The 16,983-nt window shown below is 40.1% G+C and overlaps 1 protein-coding gene across 1 annotated transcript; it reads left to right on the forward strand.

Annotated features, from left to right (window-relative positions):
• Positions 1 to 1,552: 1,552 nt before the first annotated feature.
• Positions 1,553 to 14,401, forward strand: LOC117403347 (4-galactosyl-N-acetylglucosaminide 3-alpha-L-fucosyltransferase 9-like). The gene is made up of 3 exons (XM_059023564.1): positions 1,553 to 1,769; positions 12,583 to 12,863; positions 13,162 to 14,401. The coding sequence occupies exon 3, from the start codon at positions 13,167 to 13,169 to the stop codon at positions 14,247 to 14,249; it is 1,083 nt and encodes a 360-aa protein (XP_058879547.1). The 5' UTR covers positions 1,553 to 1,769; positions 12,583 to 12,863; positions 13,162 to 13,166; the 3' UTR covers positions 14,250 to 14,401.
• Positions 14,402 to 16,983: the final 2,582 nt, after the last annotated feature.

The raw sequence follows: 16,983 nt of genomic DNA on the forward strand, positions 1-16,983 counted from the left end.
GGGGAGGAACAACGTCAAGTGGGAGCCACTGGTGGACCCCCGGAAGGTGCTGATCCCACCACTGCACATCAAATTGGGCCTTATGAAACAATTTGTCAGAGCTCTAGATAAGGAGTCAGCAGCCTTCAAGTACCTTCAAGACTTCTTCCCTAAGCTGTCTGAGGCAAAGGTCAAAGCCGGTGTCTTCGTCGGACCACAGATAAAGAAGATCCTGGAGTGCAATGAATTCCCCAAGAAGCTCACTAGTAAGGAGAAAGCGGCTTGGAACAGCTTTGTCGCAGTGGTTCAGGGCTTCCTGGGCAATCACAAGGCCGAAAACTATGTGGAGCTGGTTGAGACTCTGGTGAAGAACTATGGCACAATGGGCTGTAGGATGCCCCTCAAAGTCCATATCCTTGATGCTCATCTTGATAAATTCAAGGAGAACATGGGAGCGTACTCGGAGGAGCAAGGCGAGCGCTTCCACCAGGATATACTGGACTTTGAACGCCGCTACCAAGGACAGTATAACAAGAGCATGATGGGAGACTACATTTGGGGGCTGATTCGTGAAAGTGATTTACAGCATAATTGTAAATCTCGAAAAACTACTCACTTCTAAATCTTTTGTAGTCATTTTTGTATTACTTTAGTATAAATACATGTTAATTTGGATTCATATGTTGTTTTTTTCTGACTTTATGTGAACGAAAAGACACAAATTCACCCGTTTTCTCATTGGAAATAGGTAAATTTCAAAATATCACTGTCCTGGTCACAAAAGCAAAGTTTGTGGGGAATAATAGCCATTTTCTATACTTTTGAGGCATAAGCAATTAGGAAATAACACTTACTACCCAGGAACAAAAATTGTGTTACATAGTGTTATCATTAAAAATAAAAGTTTAAATACATGTAAGTTGCTGTCCACTGTTACAGTGCTGCAGCAAATTCTCTCTTAAACTATAGTATAAAAAGAACACAAAACGGTAAAGCACCGAATGAAAGCTATGTTGTGCAGTATGGTTATAAAAAACATGTGTTGTCTTTGTACCATATTAGAACTCTTCATTCCGGAACTGTACATGGACTGAATTATTTTTTCCCCCCCTATGTTTTAACTGTGTTCTTTAGACTTAACGTTATTATGAATTGTCTTTAACAAATGTATTTATGATCTATAAATGTGTATACGTGTATAGTATTTCACTGATCGATATAAAAGCAAATGTAAATAAATATAGGCGTCCAAACGTGGTAAATACTATAGCCCCCTGGGGTTCCATAATTGAATTATGGTATGAACCCTATTGATTATATACATTCGAATTAATAATTGTATTTTGAATTAACAATAATATGCATTCTTCTTCTTCTTCTTCTCATAATATAATATAAATGCATTGTAGGTCGAGGCAAAAACAAAATATAGACCATTCAAAATCCTTTTTTTCGCTCTTGTAAAAGAATGGGTCTCTTCATTGGGCATTTGCCCGAGTCCCCATCCATCTATTCCAATGCTGTTTCAGTGAAAATGACAAGAAAACGCTACTTCCTGCGAGACACACACACACACACACACACACACACACTGCAGTGCTTTTGGGTTTGGGACCAGCTGTTTCTGCTCTAGCCATATCTGCAGCAATACAATATCACAATCAGAGAAAACAAACAGCAGAACATGAACGGGTTCTGCATGCTCGTCACGCTGCCTTTTCTTGAAATAATTTCTCAAAAGCGCCGAGCTCTGGATCTATTTCAATTGATGTCAATCCTACACAAGGACGGTGAGTGCCTGAACCTAGTACAATTCAATGTCACCGGTCACCACATTTCACATTTTGTGCAGCCTTGCTCCCGTTGTGTTTTTATTGGATCCTGTTCATTTAGCAATTTGGGGAAACACTTATGTTTTTCTTTTGTTTGTTTGTTTAATTATTATTATTTTCAGTGTTTGTAGTTTATTAACGGCAGATTAATTTATCAATTTCAGTTTGTACAAATATGTCATATTACTGTTGTTGTTTTTTTGTACATATGTTGATTCATGCGTTAATGTGATAATATTATTTCATTGGAGGTTGTTCAAAATAAAAGACGCGTAATAGAGGTATGGTTTCCACGAAGCCTTGTACTGGAATTGGAATATCGGGATGCTTGATTTATAACAGCCCAGCTTTCATTATAATTTAAATGCTGCCAAATGTTACAGTTGTGCCATGTCTGCTGTGATTGGAATGCACTGTTTAGCAATGCGCAAGAGAAAACGTTTTGTTAAAAAAAAATGTAATCTACAGTCGATATAATGAATGTGTCTGTTATTCTTGTGCAGTTGTCTCAGTCGTTAAAACAAATATTTGTTTGAAACAATTGCGCCATAGAAATAATATAACCTACCTCCCTCTCGCTGAGAATTTCGCTTTGTGATACGGTACCTCAGTCATCTCAGATAGTGTTTTTTTTGTGTTCGCTTGCTGGAAATGAAGCACACACGCGCTATATAATAACTGTTTATTACCGCGGGACCTGTAATGCAATCGTGGATTATAACAGAACATCGCTACCCTGAAAATTAAATTGGCAGGTGGCAATGTGGTCACTCGTATGCAGAAAAAAAAAAGATGAATTGAATGGGGCATGTGTATTCCTCAGACCAAGAATCACAATAATGATTAAAAGCCAATGTCAAAGCCAGTAGAGAAATGTAATAATAATAATAATAATAATAATAATAATAATAATAATAATAATAATAATAATACAAAAAACGGGCAACGTTTACATCCTGGCAAACGTACGCACTGACTGTGCTACGGTCTTTGTGTGAAGATCATTAACTCCCATAGAAGACTTTTTGTCAAAACCTGTTTACAAACCTATTTTATGCACTATACGGCACTGCACTCGCTCAATAAAGAGCACTGGAGCACAGCTCACCAGATGCAAACTGTGAGACTGTATTTATTTTGAAGGAACATCTACAAAACAGAAATAAATCATACCTGTAGTGGTCTGCTATCAAACTGTGCGCCTTTATAACAGTTTCACGTCTGAGAATACATCGTCTTATTAAAGAGCGAAATCTAACATTTTCGTGATGCACTTACCGCCCAGGTTGCATAAACGTATAAATGTACAATATGCTATTTGCAATGCAGCATAGTAGTATTAAGTCTGATATTAAAATAATGAAGTCTCTGAAATAGTACATTATAATAAACACTAAAGGAATTCTACTTGGTAGCCAAGGGAGTAACTACAAAATATACCTAACTAAATATTAAAACGCCGTTTCTGTACTCTGATAAAATGAAATAAATTAATATAGGCTAATAAAGAATCTCTCTCTCTCTCTCTCTCTCTCTCTCTCTCTCTCTCTCTCTCTCTCTCTCTCTCTCTCTCTCTCTCTCTCTCTTTAATAGCCGCACAAGCTACATTATACTATATTATTACTATAGTATTTTAGCATATTTAGGCTATGTATTTTATTTGAGGTAATGATTACATATTTGCAAGGTTTTATAAATAGGGTGACAAGATATTCAAAACCGGGACACATTGTTAAATATTGAGTTCAATAATAATAATAATAATAATAATAATAATAATAATAATAATAATAATAATAATAATAATAATAATAATAATAATAAATCATTAAAATACATTTAGGCTACGTTTTATCTTTTTTTTTTTTATTTACTGCCTCAGGCTCTGTTTGTTGATGTTGTCGATGTGGTTTAACCTGGTGGATTCGGATGTTTGCAACCTCTCGCTGCTCTGCCTGGGCTAATCCCACCAGAACTGAACAACTACAAAATAACCGTATTATAGTTTAAATGAAAACTCACGGCGCACCGAGGAAGAAGCACCTACGCCTGTGTTAACCACTTTATAAAAAAATGTTCATGATTACCCTACCTTTTTTTATTATTATTATGTTTTCACTGGAGGTGCCATACACTAAAAGCGGTTGTTTACGTTATTTTGTCAAAAGGTATTTAGGTCGTGCAACATGAAAAAGGTAGGCCTATAGAGTTGTCACCACACCAAGTGGCTGAAAACTGGGACTTTTTAAAAAGATTTTGTGCAAAATGTCTGTACATTGGTGTAGTGTTAGAAAGTGATACATCGTCACAATATGGTACTGTACAAAAACTTGACCCATAATGTCAGAAAGTGGTACGCTGTCACATTGAAAGTGATATGATGTCAGATTTTGGTACAGGTGTAATCAATTGCGACTTGATGATGGGTGTTTTCCTATTATTATTATTGATTTATTAGCAGACGCCCTTATGCATGGCGACTTACAGTTGTTACAAAATATCATAATACTACGTATCACATTACAAAATGTCACATTACAGATACGACCAGTTATAAATTACAGTAAAATTAGTATAAATTAAAATAGCCATATAAAACTGAATGAATAATGATTACCTTAGCTATTCGATGTCTTATGCTGCCATCTAGTGGAGTAATGATGTTATGTATGTGGTAAGCGGAAGCGGAAGCTGTGGGTTCGGCCGAGGTCCGAGGAGAATAAAGATTTTCGCCATTGTTGATTTCACCTCTTAAGCCTGTCTCCCGTTGTTTTATTCTGTCAGTAGTTTATTCATCAGCTCGAACGCTACAATAAGATACAATTAAGAGCAAAATAAAGAATACAGTAAATTACATTTAAGAACCCATTAGACAGAGCAGTTAAACTTGTAGTACAAATATTTGCTTATATGAGTAAATTCCATTAAGAGCACATAGTACGATAAATGGATAAGAATGATTTCAAATAAGAGCAATTACAAAAAACATGAATACTGATACCCATTAGAGTAAAGATGCAGTACGAGATACAAAAAATGGTTATTATTATTTATTATTATTTATTTCTTAGCAGAAACCCCAGGGTGTACTGCCTGCTCAAGGGTTTTAGAGAGGAAGGGTAAGAGGGAGACAGGACGGTAGTTCTGGAGGGAGGTGGGGATGAGGGTAGGTTTTTTGAGGAGGGGGGTGATAGAGGCTTGTTTGAAGGCAGAGGGAAATAAGCCAGAGAGGAGAGAGGTGTTGAGAAGGGAGGAGATGAAGGGAAGTAGAGCAGGAGCAGCAGCTTGAAAGAGGTGAGTGGGGAGGGGGTCCAGGGCACACGTGATGGGTCTGTGGCCCTGGAGGAGGGAGGAGAGGTCAGAGTCTGAGAGGAGAGAGAAGGAGGAGAAGGAGGGTGAGTTAGTAGGGGAGAGAGGGTGTTGGGTTTGGAGCAGAGGAGAAGAAAGAGGCAAAGTCATCAGAGGAGATAGAGGAGGGAGGAGGAGGGGGGGAGGGATGAAGAGGGAGGAGAAGGTAAAGAATAGTTTCCGAGGGTTGTTAGTGGAGGATTGGCTAATAGATTGGAAATTGGAGCATTTAGCAGAGGAGAGAGTAGAGGAGAAGGAGGAGAGGAGGGAGCGGTAGAGGTCTAGGGCAGCAGGGAGTTTGGTTCTCTTCAATTTCTTTTCAGCAGAGTGCAGTTTGGTTCTTGCTGAGGGTAGCACAGAGGAGAGCCAGGGTTGGGGAGGGGAGGGGACAGAGGGAGTGAAGGGAGGAGGTGAGGGAGCGGTGGAGGCAAGGACAGGGGGAGAGAGAGCGGAGGTTATGGCGGGAGGTGACAGTGGGGGGTAGTAGGGGATGTAGTGGGTGTAGGGGTTGGAGCAGGAGGGGGTGCGGGGGAGGGAGAGGTGTTAAAGAGTTTGCGGATATCTGAAATTTTAGAAGAGAAGAAGGAGGCAAAGTCATCAGGGGAGATAGAGGAGGGAGGAGGAGGGGGGGAGGGTTAAGGAGGGAGGAGAAGGTAGAGAATAGTTTACGTGGGTTGTTAGTGGAGGCTTGGATTACAGATTGGAAATAAGCACATTTAGCAGAGGAGAGAGTAGAGGAGAAGGAGGAGAGGAGAGTGCGGTAAAGGTCTAGGGCAGCAGGGAGTTTGGTTCTCTTCCATTTCTTTTCAGCAGATCGCAGTGTGATTCTTGCCGAGCGGAGCACAGAGGAGAGCCAGGGATGGGGAGGGGAGGGGCGAGCAGGTCGGGAGGTGAGGGGACAGAGGGAGTCGAGGGAGGAGGTGAGTGAGAAGAAGAGGGTGGAGGTAGCAGAGTCTACGGAGAGTTGTGAAAAGGAGTCGATAGGAGGGAGGTGAGAGAGAGCAGTGGAGGCAAGGACAGAGGGGGAGAGAGAGCGGAGGTTACGGCGAGAGGTGACAGTGGGGGTGGGAGGAGTAGGGAGAGAGGGGAGAGACAGAGAAAAAGAGATGAAATAGTGATCAGAGAGGTCCAGAGGGGTGACAGAGACGACCAGTGAGACGCGGAGTATGGGACAGGACGTAGAGAGAGGACAAGGCAGCAGGAGTTACAGTGTTATCAGGAGAGAGCCAAGTTTCAGTGAGAGCAAGGAAATTGAGAGGCAGAGATGAAGTCAGCTTTGTTAGCAGAAGAGTGACAGTTCCAGAGGGCACCAGAGAGAGTGTGGGGGGGGGAGAGAGTGGGAGGGGGGAAAGGCAGAGGGATGAGGTTAGAGGGGTTAGGGGAGCAGCGGTGGAGAGAGGACAGAGGACGGGAGTGAGAAGGATGTGACAGACTGTCAAAGCAGGACAGGTGAGACAGATAGGTACAGTAGTAGTGGGAGCAGGAGCGGTAGGGTGAGGGTACAGACCTGTGTAGTAGTTGGCATCTCCCAGAGCGCTGCTAGGTTCGGAATTTCTCTAACAGCCTTTCCTCGCTGGACTCCCACAGCTAGACTCCCGGCTCTTTGGTAGAGAGGCTGTTCAGTTGGCTGGCATTTCATGCTGGCGCACAAATAGACTAGCTGTCTATTATACTAACTAGATGGATAAAAGCTGTGTGTAAACCAATCAAATTGCAAATCAACCTCTATTCAATTTAACCACACTCACACGGTACTAATCACAAACAGTACATCACCTAATTAAAACAACACCATCTTTATAATGTTACTTACATACAGCTAATGTCAATTACTTGAAGCAGGATCACTTACCTATCTGCCTCTGACTCTGGTTACCTGTAGACTGACCACTAGTAGATGCACTCAGCTTAAGTAGGCTCCACCCTCACTTTGCAAGGGAACTGGTTAACAGCTGCTAAACTGCGCTAAAGACAATACTTAAGCAATATAATAGTTTCAATGCACTTCAATGGGATCACACAACTACAAAAAGCTGTGTGGAAACCAATCAAATTGCAAATCAACCTCTATTCAGTTATAATTAAGAGAAGTAGTGAAATACAGCAAAGTATGGAGCAGTTCAGTGCAAGTACAAGATGATGTAAGTACTGGTACAATTTGGTGCCATATAGTCCAGTATAGTTGAGAATTGTGAGGAAAACTTGAACTGGAAACAGACAATCAATTTCTCTAAAAAGAAGAAACAATTCAAGACGAACAAGACAAAATGAAAAGTCCACCGCAAAGTTGCAGAAGTAAAAAAAATGTACCAGACCCAATGTATTGCATGTGATAAATATCTGCATACTGTTTTCTTATGGTGGAAAAATATGATAAATTCAAGTTAAAATGATCCTTGCTCGAGTCGAAAGTCACCTGAGCGAGCTAAAAAATCAGGGCAGGTGCGAATATCCCCATGTATGCATTTAATGTTAGCCTGTTCCAACAATCATTTATGCCCCGGTGAGATCAACCCTTCTTGTATTAGGGACTGACCACACCCTGAATCCAAGAGAGCCCGAGTTTGTGCCCCTTCCACTGTCACAGGAAGTACAAACCTCGTTTGCTGGAGTGACTGAGATAATTGAACATGCTTACCTGACCCAGCGAGGTCACACTCCATGGCGGGGCAGTCGCGAGCCAGGTGACCCAGTTCGTGGCACGTCCAACACCTCGGTTGGCTGCTTTCTCTCCCAGAAGCCTCTGCCGGAGGTTGAAACACTGGAGCAATCAAAGGTCCCCGACGATGCGGTGGCAGCCCGAGACCCCGGCCGACACTGCGATAGGTCGTGGGGCAGCCCACCCCATCCCAGTTCCCGGACTGGGAGCTCCCGCTGCCGCCCCCCCCCCCCCCCCAAGTCCCTTCACCCTCTCAGGGGCGATGTGGGGCGCTGGTGCTGAGGCGGCAGACTTGTAGGGTGCAGTGCTGGGAGCGGGCTCAGCCGCCTGGTATCTCTCGGCCATGGCGACCGCCTCATTCAGGGTTCCTGGTCCCTGTCTCCGTACCCACAGTCCCAGGACTGGTCCCAAAGCCTCCAGGAACTGCTCCAGCACCACCAACTCCATGACCCGATCCTTGGAGTTGGTGCCGGGATCCAGCCATCCCACGGCATAATCGCAGAGACGATGGGCCAGTGTACGGGGATGTTCTGTCTCGCCTAACCTCCCCTCCCGGAGTCTCCGACGGTACTCTTCAAACGTGGCTCCCACCCTGTTGAGGATAGCCATCGTAAGGGTGGCATAGTCCCTCATCTCCGGTTTGGGCAGCAGCTTGCGCCTCCTCGGTTAACTGCAGCAGAAGGTAGCTCACCCACCGCTCCTGGGGCCACTGATTGACCTCCGCCAAAGCTTCAAACAGGCGAAGCCATCATTTTAGTAGGCTGCTGCCATCTGGAAGCAGCCCCAGCCCCTTCCTGCACCGCCACTGTCAGTGTCTGGCGCAGAAGGGTCATCATTTCCGCAAATGGTATCGCATCCATTCTGATTATTATTTTTTTTTAAAAATCGGCACTGCTGTGCCTTGGCAATGCCAGTGATCCCATTGCTAACACCACGTGTGGAAGGGTGTGGGAAAGCACAAGGCAGACACAAGGCTCAAATATGAAACACCGACACAGGCGCCCAGATTTATTAGTCTGTGCTCAGTTGGCAGGTGCTTCTGTGACAGTTTGGGGCACTCTACCAGCAATGGTATTGTGCCCCGTCTTCATACAACACACACACAAGTGTGTAAACCAAAAACGAATAAGTGAAAAGGCAAAAGGAAAAAGGAAAACAAAATACTTTAAAGAAAAACTACAAAATAAAGTGTGCAGGTTTTTAACTGCGGCTTGTTGCTCCCTCTAGCGGTGGAAGTCCCGAGAAACAGGCACTGCTCTATTCCCTCTCTTACACACTGTGGGACGGTTCAGTACTGCTAACTATCTAAGATAGTGATGAAGAAATAACAGGTGCGTGGCTTGCTTGCACCACCGGGTCTGTGTGTCTCACGCTGGAGTTGCCGCACTATCTCCCCGACTCGCTGCTCCAAAGTTTCCAGTTTTTATTATTATTATTATTTATTTCTTAGCAGACGTCCTTATCCAGGGCGACTTACAATCGTAAGCAAATACAGTTTCCCTTCCGTCTCAGGATTCTGCCGTGAAGTCACGCTCCACTATACTTCCTGTATGAGCCAGAGAGGATACAAACAGTGCCCTTTTATTCATTCATTCACCCCGTATGGTCCCACCCCCCAGCCAATGACAGAGCGTCAGCCGATTTCTTCACAGCTGGCTCCTGTCAACAAGACATTGCCTGACAGCGTGGGAATACACAGAGAATACGAACCCCCTACAAGCTCACGCATGCACCTGACGGCCAGACCAGATCCCTCCCCTCTCACAGGTATATTTAAATGTGTCTGTCGGCGTTGCCTTGCGCAACATTTGATATTGTTCAGCTTTACAAGTAGATTCTAGAAGGTGATGAACTACAAACGCTAATGCTGCCAGCCTCATTTTTCTACCAGTCACCAAGCCTTACAATAACAAAACTGTAAAGGATAAAACACACAAAATTATGTTTTACAAGCAGCTGCAGTTTTTTTTTTTGCAAAGGGATGCATTTTTATTTTCATAGTGGCTGCAGCATTCTTTTATAACCTTCCTATAAAATAACCTGCAATTTTTGATATTTTGTATGAATGGTATCACACGATTTCAAGAAAAGCATACTGAATGAAGATGTTTCTAACCCTCTTGCCTTCTTGTGTGCCTATGTATTCTTATTTGGTCAAACAAGCTTGCCAGGGTTACTTTCAACAGAGCAGAATTACTTTGTACAGACTTGTAATAGAAGGTTAGTTAAGGATAGCAGTATTTAGATCTGCCACCATTAAGATCAATTGAATAGACCCCAGTGTCTTTAATGGTCATACACGTTTAATACATTCCCCTGAGATTGTTCACAAAAAGTTGGAAGTAAAAATGCACACATTTAAGCAAAGCCAAATGTGCATTACTCTAAAAAAAAAAAAAAAAAAACTTAAAGGAATAACATTTCAAACTCTGGATAAGACTACAAACACATTTTCTGAAAAGACAATTAACAAGAAGAATCAAATTTGAGTATTTCAAGGGAGCACACACAGAAATACACAGAAATGAACAGATAAAATAATGGTAATATGTGCGTAACATCTGCACACAAGACTCATGGAAATCAAAGCACCTGTTGGCTTTGGAGATCAGTTTTTCACAGTTTGAAACGGGTCCATATCAATGTCTCAGTATCGAATATGGGCTCCTCTGGCATTGATGCAATCCCTACATCGATGAGGCATGCTTCAAATCAGGCGACAGATGACGTCATGGGGGACCTGTCCCATTAAGTTAGTCAGTGCAGCACAAAGCTCTCTGATTTCACGTGATGTTTACAACGCTGACAAACAAAACGTCCTAGAAGGTATACAAGTATAAACAGCACAAAACTATTAACAAAATATAGATTTGTTTTACCTTTAATTACGTTTTAATTGTTTAAAAGAGACCGTAATGAAAAACACAGTCAAATCTATTTAATCCTGACCCTCTATATACCGGCATTCTGAATTAGCATCATTTTGGGGTCCTGACCAAATCCATATTGAATGGTGTTATGCCGTCTACTATCCGGAATCTGACTATTATGGAATCGGCCATGATTTGTACATCTTTGGAAACATTTTCTTTTACAGGGATCCATCCATAGAAAGATGACATTTACCTTAATCTGAGTAACCGGTTCTTTTTCAATGCAAGATAAATGTTTTCCATTACCTGAGTAACCTGTACCTTACTTCAGTTTCCTTTTACTTAAGTAAACTCTGCTTTCTCTTTGTAACATTCTACCGTTGTTCTGTTTTGATGAGTTTTGTAAAACACTGCATCTTCTGTGGGGGGATGGTCCGTATATGGAGGAACCAAATCAAGCTAAAATCTACTGTAGTCCTCTTCAAAACATTTGCAGACCACCTTGTGTTAAAAGGACAAGATGCAAATTAGTGTTTTTCATTAAGCTAGAAATACTTTTTAATGGCAATTTGTTGCTGGAGACCCAGATTCCTTATATGGAGCACTTACCAGGTTGCTAGGTTACCAAGCCTGTGTCTCCATTATCAATTGTACAGCCACAGAATCCTAGAAGAAACCAGCATGACAGGATTTCTCATATCATGTTTTTTTTTTCTGAATAAAGCACTTGTTTTCAGTCATAAAGCATGTTTGCTTGCAGGTAACGTCAATGCTATTTGCAATCTGACTGGTTTATGAACTTGCAAGGTGTAAACTAGGCTATTTTTTAAGATAAACTTTTATGCACCTGGATTGAAACATACAGTTAGCAAATTGTAAAAGACCTCTAATAATTATATGTATATTCAAATGTAAAACACTTTGAAAAAAATGACTTCCAGTAATTATGCTTTCAATATAAATCTGTATTTTTTAAGAGCAACCCTAAAATGAATGAAGGCTTATTCCCCATCACAGTGTACATAGATACATTATTTATTGTTTATTTTATTTAAATACATCTAATACATTATAACATTGTTTGAACAAAGGTGTGCTCTCTCTCTCTCTCTCTCTCTCTCTCTCTCTCTCTCTCTCTCTCTCTCTCTCTCGCTCACTCACTCCTTCTCCTTCACCCCCTTTTCATAAATAGGATCGACTGTGCCTGTGTTTCAAATAAACCTCCCATTACCTGGTTAGTTTAAAATGCAGTTCCTTACCTCTGAGCTGTCATCACTCAAAGCTAACATGTAAATGAAGCCACACCCCGAAGGTTCTGCAGACCACTGGCACTAATGCAGGAGGGAAAAGGCAGAGCAAAGCATGTCACCAAAATCGCATTGCAGGGCAACAGTTTGCTTCGTTTTTATTTTTTTATTTTTTATTTTTTTTAATCAAAATTAGGGGTATGCGTGTTTTGCCCTAGCATAAGAGATCCCCCCCCCCCCCCCCCCCCCCCCCCCCATTAAAATTGGCCCTAAATGCTAGTTATGTAATTTTGGGATATAAGGACTATTTGTGAGCCAAATTCACTGATTATCAACACATGAATTGATGGTTTGTTCATAGTTAAATGCCCACCTCTTTAAAAGCAAGGGTTCAGAACCCTGGGCAGCTCCCAGTAGAATCAGAACCACCCAGCATATATGTGTATTTAGCTTATGCCAATCAAATCAGTATTCCCACCCCATCGTACCTGGAGTATGTTTGCATCAACCTTTAATACTCCAGACATTATTTAAAACCCCCTTTAACGATATAGTATTCTGTGGCCTTGCCAATATCTTAACAAACTGTCTCATATTCTCAGAGCCAATACATGACTTCTGTCTTGTTCTTATTTGCCATCCAGGAAGGAGCATGCTCCAGTCTGCATCCTTGAAGCAGTCTGAAAAGATCCAGCAGTGAAAGGTCAAGAAATCCTGAGCAGACTTCTAATCGGTTTGGAAAATCTCTGCCTTACATTATTTAAACAATTATTATGGTTCACTTGTAAATTGAATCACGCACTCACAAAGAGAGACTCATGGTTTTATTTTGACAGACTAACCAGCATCCTGATTAATTTCTTCTTCACACTTCTCCACAACTTTATTGGCCCTCTAGATTTAAAAGAAGTTCAAGGGAGTTCACGTGAGTATTACATTCCGTTTGACATTCTCTAGTGGCACACTTACAGTAAGCTCGTCGTCATTAAAGCTATAATAAATCTTGAGTCATCAGGCTACTATAAATATACTATACTGTAACACCATTTTAGAATGTTGAATGGAAATGGGTCAAGCCTCATGGCTAAATTTTATTTTCAATGTTTCAGTGGTATGGACATAATTGTTTTACTAACTGCTTGTGTGTAAACTTGTGTTTTTTTTTTGTTTGTTTGGGGTGGGGGTTGTCATTTTTTTTATTCATAAAACAACTTATTTTACAGGACAAATGATGACATCTTCACCCAGCAAAGGAATTTTACGCCCTGTGCTCTATGCTGTCATCTTCCTGGGTTGCTTTGTGACTTTAATAATACTGTATGTCAATCCATCCAATAGCTGGATCTCCGGTCCCATGGAGTCAGCAACCTCTGTGTTCAAGATAAAAAAACTGTTCTCATCAAAAAATGACGCACTGGAAAATCAAACTATTGTGCTTATTTGGCTCTGGCCCTTTGGACAGACCTTTGAGTTGAATTCCTGCAGCTCTCTATTTAACATCCAAGGTTGTCTCTTAACAGTGGATAGGAGCATATATAACAAATCTCATGCAGTCCTTATCCACCACAGAGACATCAGCTCGGACATCTCAAATGTACCACAATCCGTACGACCCTCATTCCAGAAGTGGGTATGGATGAACCTCGAATCGCCAACCCACACTTCACAAACGTCTGGTCTCGAGCACCTGTTCAACCTGACTTTAACTTACAGACGGGACGCTGACATTCAAGTGCCTTATGGATCCCTGATTGGAAACCAGGAGCCTATGGAGTTTGTTCTACCCATTAAAAACAAAATGGCCTGTTGGGTTGTGAGCAACTGGAATCCTGACCATGCTAGAGTAAAGTACTACAATGAGCTGGACAAGCACATCGAAATCCACACCTATGGCAAGGCCTTTGGCGAGTACTTGGATGACTTGATTTCCACGGTCTCCACTTGTAAATTTTATCTGTCCTTTGAGAATTCCATCCACAAGGACTACATCACAGAGAAGTTGTATAATGCTCTGCAGGCGGGGTCTGTACCAATCGTCCTGGGGCCCTCAAGAGAGAACTATGAGAATTATATCCCTGGTGATGCCTTTATTCACGTGGAGGATTTCTTTTCACCAAGAGAACTGGCGGATTACCTTATAGCCCTGGATAAAAACGAGGATTTGTACCTCCAGTACTTCACCTGGAGGAAACACTTTTCAGTGAGGATGGCAAGGTTTTGGGAGGAACACGCTTGTCTCACCTGTGATCATATTAGAAGACATAAGGAGTACAAGTCACTTCCTAATCTTAAAACATGGTTTTGGGAATAAAACCGTGCATTACAGGGCCCTATTCACAAAGATTTAACTCATGAATGCTTTGATGATATAATGATTGTTTGGTGCATGTGCCATTTTTCCCAAATGTTGTTGCTGTCTTTAACAACAGCCTGGAACATACTCAGATTTTATTTAATTCATAAAACCAGACTTTATAATATATATATATATATATATATATATATATATATATATATATATATATATATATATATATATAGACATACACACACTGCTGTGCAGGAGTCTTAGACATGTTGCATTTTTCTACTCTGATTCATTATGAGCATCAACAATTTACTCAAAGCCTCCACTAGTGTTTTCTACTATTATAACAACCTTGACTTGCATAAAGAAGGAAAAACGAGTGAAATAGCTCGCATCACTTGATTTTCAAGGTGTGGTATCCGAAGCACAATCAATAAGTACTGAGAAACATCATCCGTAATTGACAAACCCAGAACTGGAAAACCCAGAAAGCTGTCTAACAAGGATTAGCAACACTTGAAGATAATATCCTTAAGGAATAGAAAGAAGACAAGTGTTGAATTGACAACAGAACTGGCAGAAGGCACAGGTGTCATTGTCCATCCATCAACAGTCCAAAGCACCATTGACCATTGTTCCATAGTCCAATTTCTGTGTTCCTGTGCATATTTTAGCCTTTTAGTCTTGTTCCCATTTCTTAACAGAGGTATTCTTTCCTGATTTCAAAAGTGACCTTCGTACTGTTGATTTGATGGACAACGACACCTGTGCCTTCTGACAGTTCTATTGTCAATTCAATGCTTGTCTTCTTTCTTTTGCACAGCAGTATATATATTTTTGTTTAGCAATTCATGAGTTAAAGCTTTGTAAATATGGTAAGTTTATATCATCATTAACTTAACAGAATTGTTATTGAAATGTAAGAGAGGGTGAGTCATCTGACACCTGACTGCTGACCTGTTACTTGATTGAAATCTAATACCACTGACTTAAAACACTGTGTTTGTGATGAAAAGGAGATTTTTAAAAGTATATATATATATATATATATATATATATATATATATATATATATATATATATATATATCTTCTTGTAAGGTACAATTTCATTTTTATAAAAAGGAACTCTTTTTACAGAGTACAATATGTAGAAACCTTTGAAGTGACACAGAAAACCTAAATGTAAGCTGTTCCTTGTGGTTATGTGCAATTTAAATTTTATAAAATGGAACTCTCACAAAAAAATGTGATAAAACAAATAGCGAAGAAAATATTGGGTCCTGCTCACAAAACATTAAGACAGTTTCATTAGTTTTCGAAACAAACTTTGGAACAAACTTCTCTTAAACAGCTGAAAGGGGTTCTGCGAACAGCAAACCTGTTTTTAAAAAACAACCTTAACTAAACATAACATTTTAAAAATAGGGGTCTAGTAGAAAAAAATAGTGATAATAGAAGTGTCCCATTGTATGAAAAATAACTATACCCTAATCATGAAGTAACTCATGGCTTTAGAATTTAGAATCACAAGTCAGGGTTAATGGAGGAGACAGTGGGTGGTGCCTTTTCATGATAAACTCAATATATAGATTTGCTTTGCAGTTTAATTTAGGTGTTTCATTTAAAGGATGCACAGTATTACTCTACCCACAAACACTGCATATTGAATTCTTAAAGCACATTCAGACAATCAGAGGGATACAATTAGAGCTGCACCCAATCAAAATAGCGTTATTCGTCATCATACAGCTCACATACAACTAATGATATTTGTACTGCCTATCATTTTCAAAACAACACATGCAGAGCTTGCAGCCCCAAAACTAAACCAGAGCATCAGTTTAAAACTGTGACCATGTCAACTTGAAGCAATGAAAGGGTTGACAGAATGAGGAAACTGGTACTAACAGAAATTCAGTACAGAACTGACAAAGCAATAGAGGGATATTACACATGTGAACAAAACAAATAGAAAGTTGGAGTAGTTTTAACAAGAATAAAAAGGTATGTATTTTTATATGGAAAATGATTTGTATGAGGGTTTAATCAACTATAAAAACAGTTTTGAAATATCTTTACATTGTTCAACTGAGGGGGCTTATGACACCTTACCAATATTTTAAAATTGACTTTAAAAATAAAAAATGTATCAAAGGCTATACAATTTACAACAAAACAGATTACTTGTTGCAGCCTACTGTGTCACACATATTACAACAATATCTTTTTTTTTTTAACATAATCAAGATGGTTTTAATAGTTTTGCCTTTTTTTTCAGATCAGAGTCTTACCATGAAAAGGCAGGTCAATACAATTTCAGATGACGTCTGAGCTCTAATTTGAGACAGCGTTTCTTAGAGGAAAAAAACAATAGGAAAAAACTGAAAAAAAAACCTACTTGAACTTTTTTTCAGAGTAGTTTATTTCTAGATGTATTCTAAAAAGAGTATTCCTCTAAGAAAGTTTGCCAATATATAATGCAATATTTTATTATTATTATTTTTTGTAACTCCAAAAAATATTTTAAAATGTTTTTTTTAAAATTTGAAGGGTACAGTATATATATATATATATTGATTTATAAAACCTGGACAGAATACGCCATTGAATTGGTAATATGTGAAAACAAATGGCTTATAGGGATAATGCAATAGCACAATGCTTAATGCAATAATAATATTTGTGAGATGACTTTTTAAAAGCTTGTAGGAACACACACTTAACCAGAGCTTTTC

Source organism: Acipenser ruthenus, chromosome 5, assembly GCF_902713425.1.
Source record: "Acipenser ruthenus chromosome 5, fAciRut3.2 maternal haplotype, whole genome shotgun sequence".
NCBI classification, from domain to species: domain Eukaryota; kingdom Metazoa; phylum Chordata; class Actinopteri; order Acipenseriformes; family Acipenseridae; genus Acipenser; species Acipenser ruthenus.

Excerpts from the sequence above, each read along its gene's own strand:
- LOC117403347 (XM_059023564.1), top strand. The coding sequence starts at position 13,167 with ATGATGACATCTTCACCCAGCAAAGGAATTTTACGCCCTGTGCTCTAT.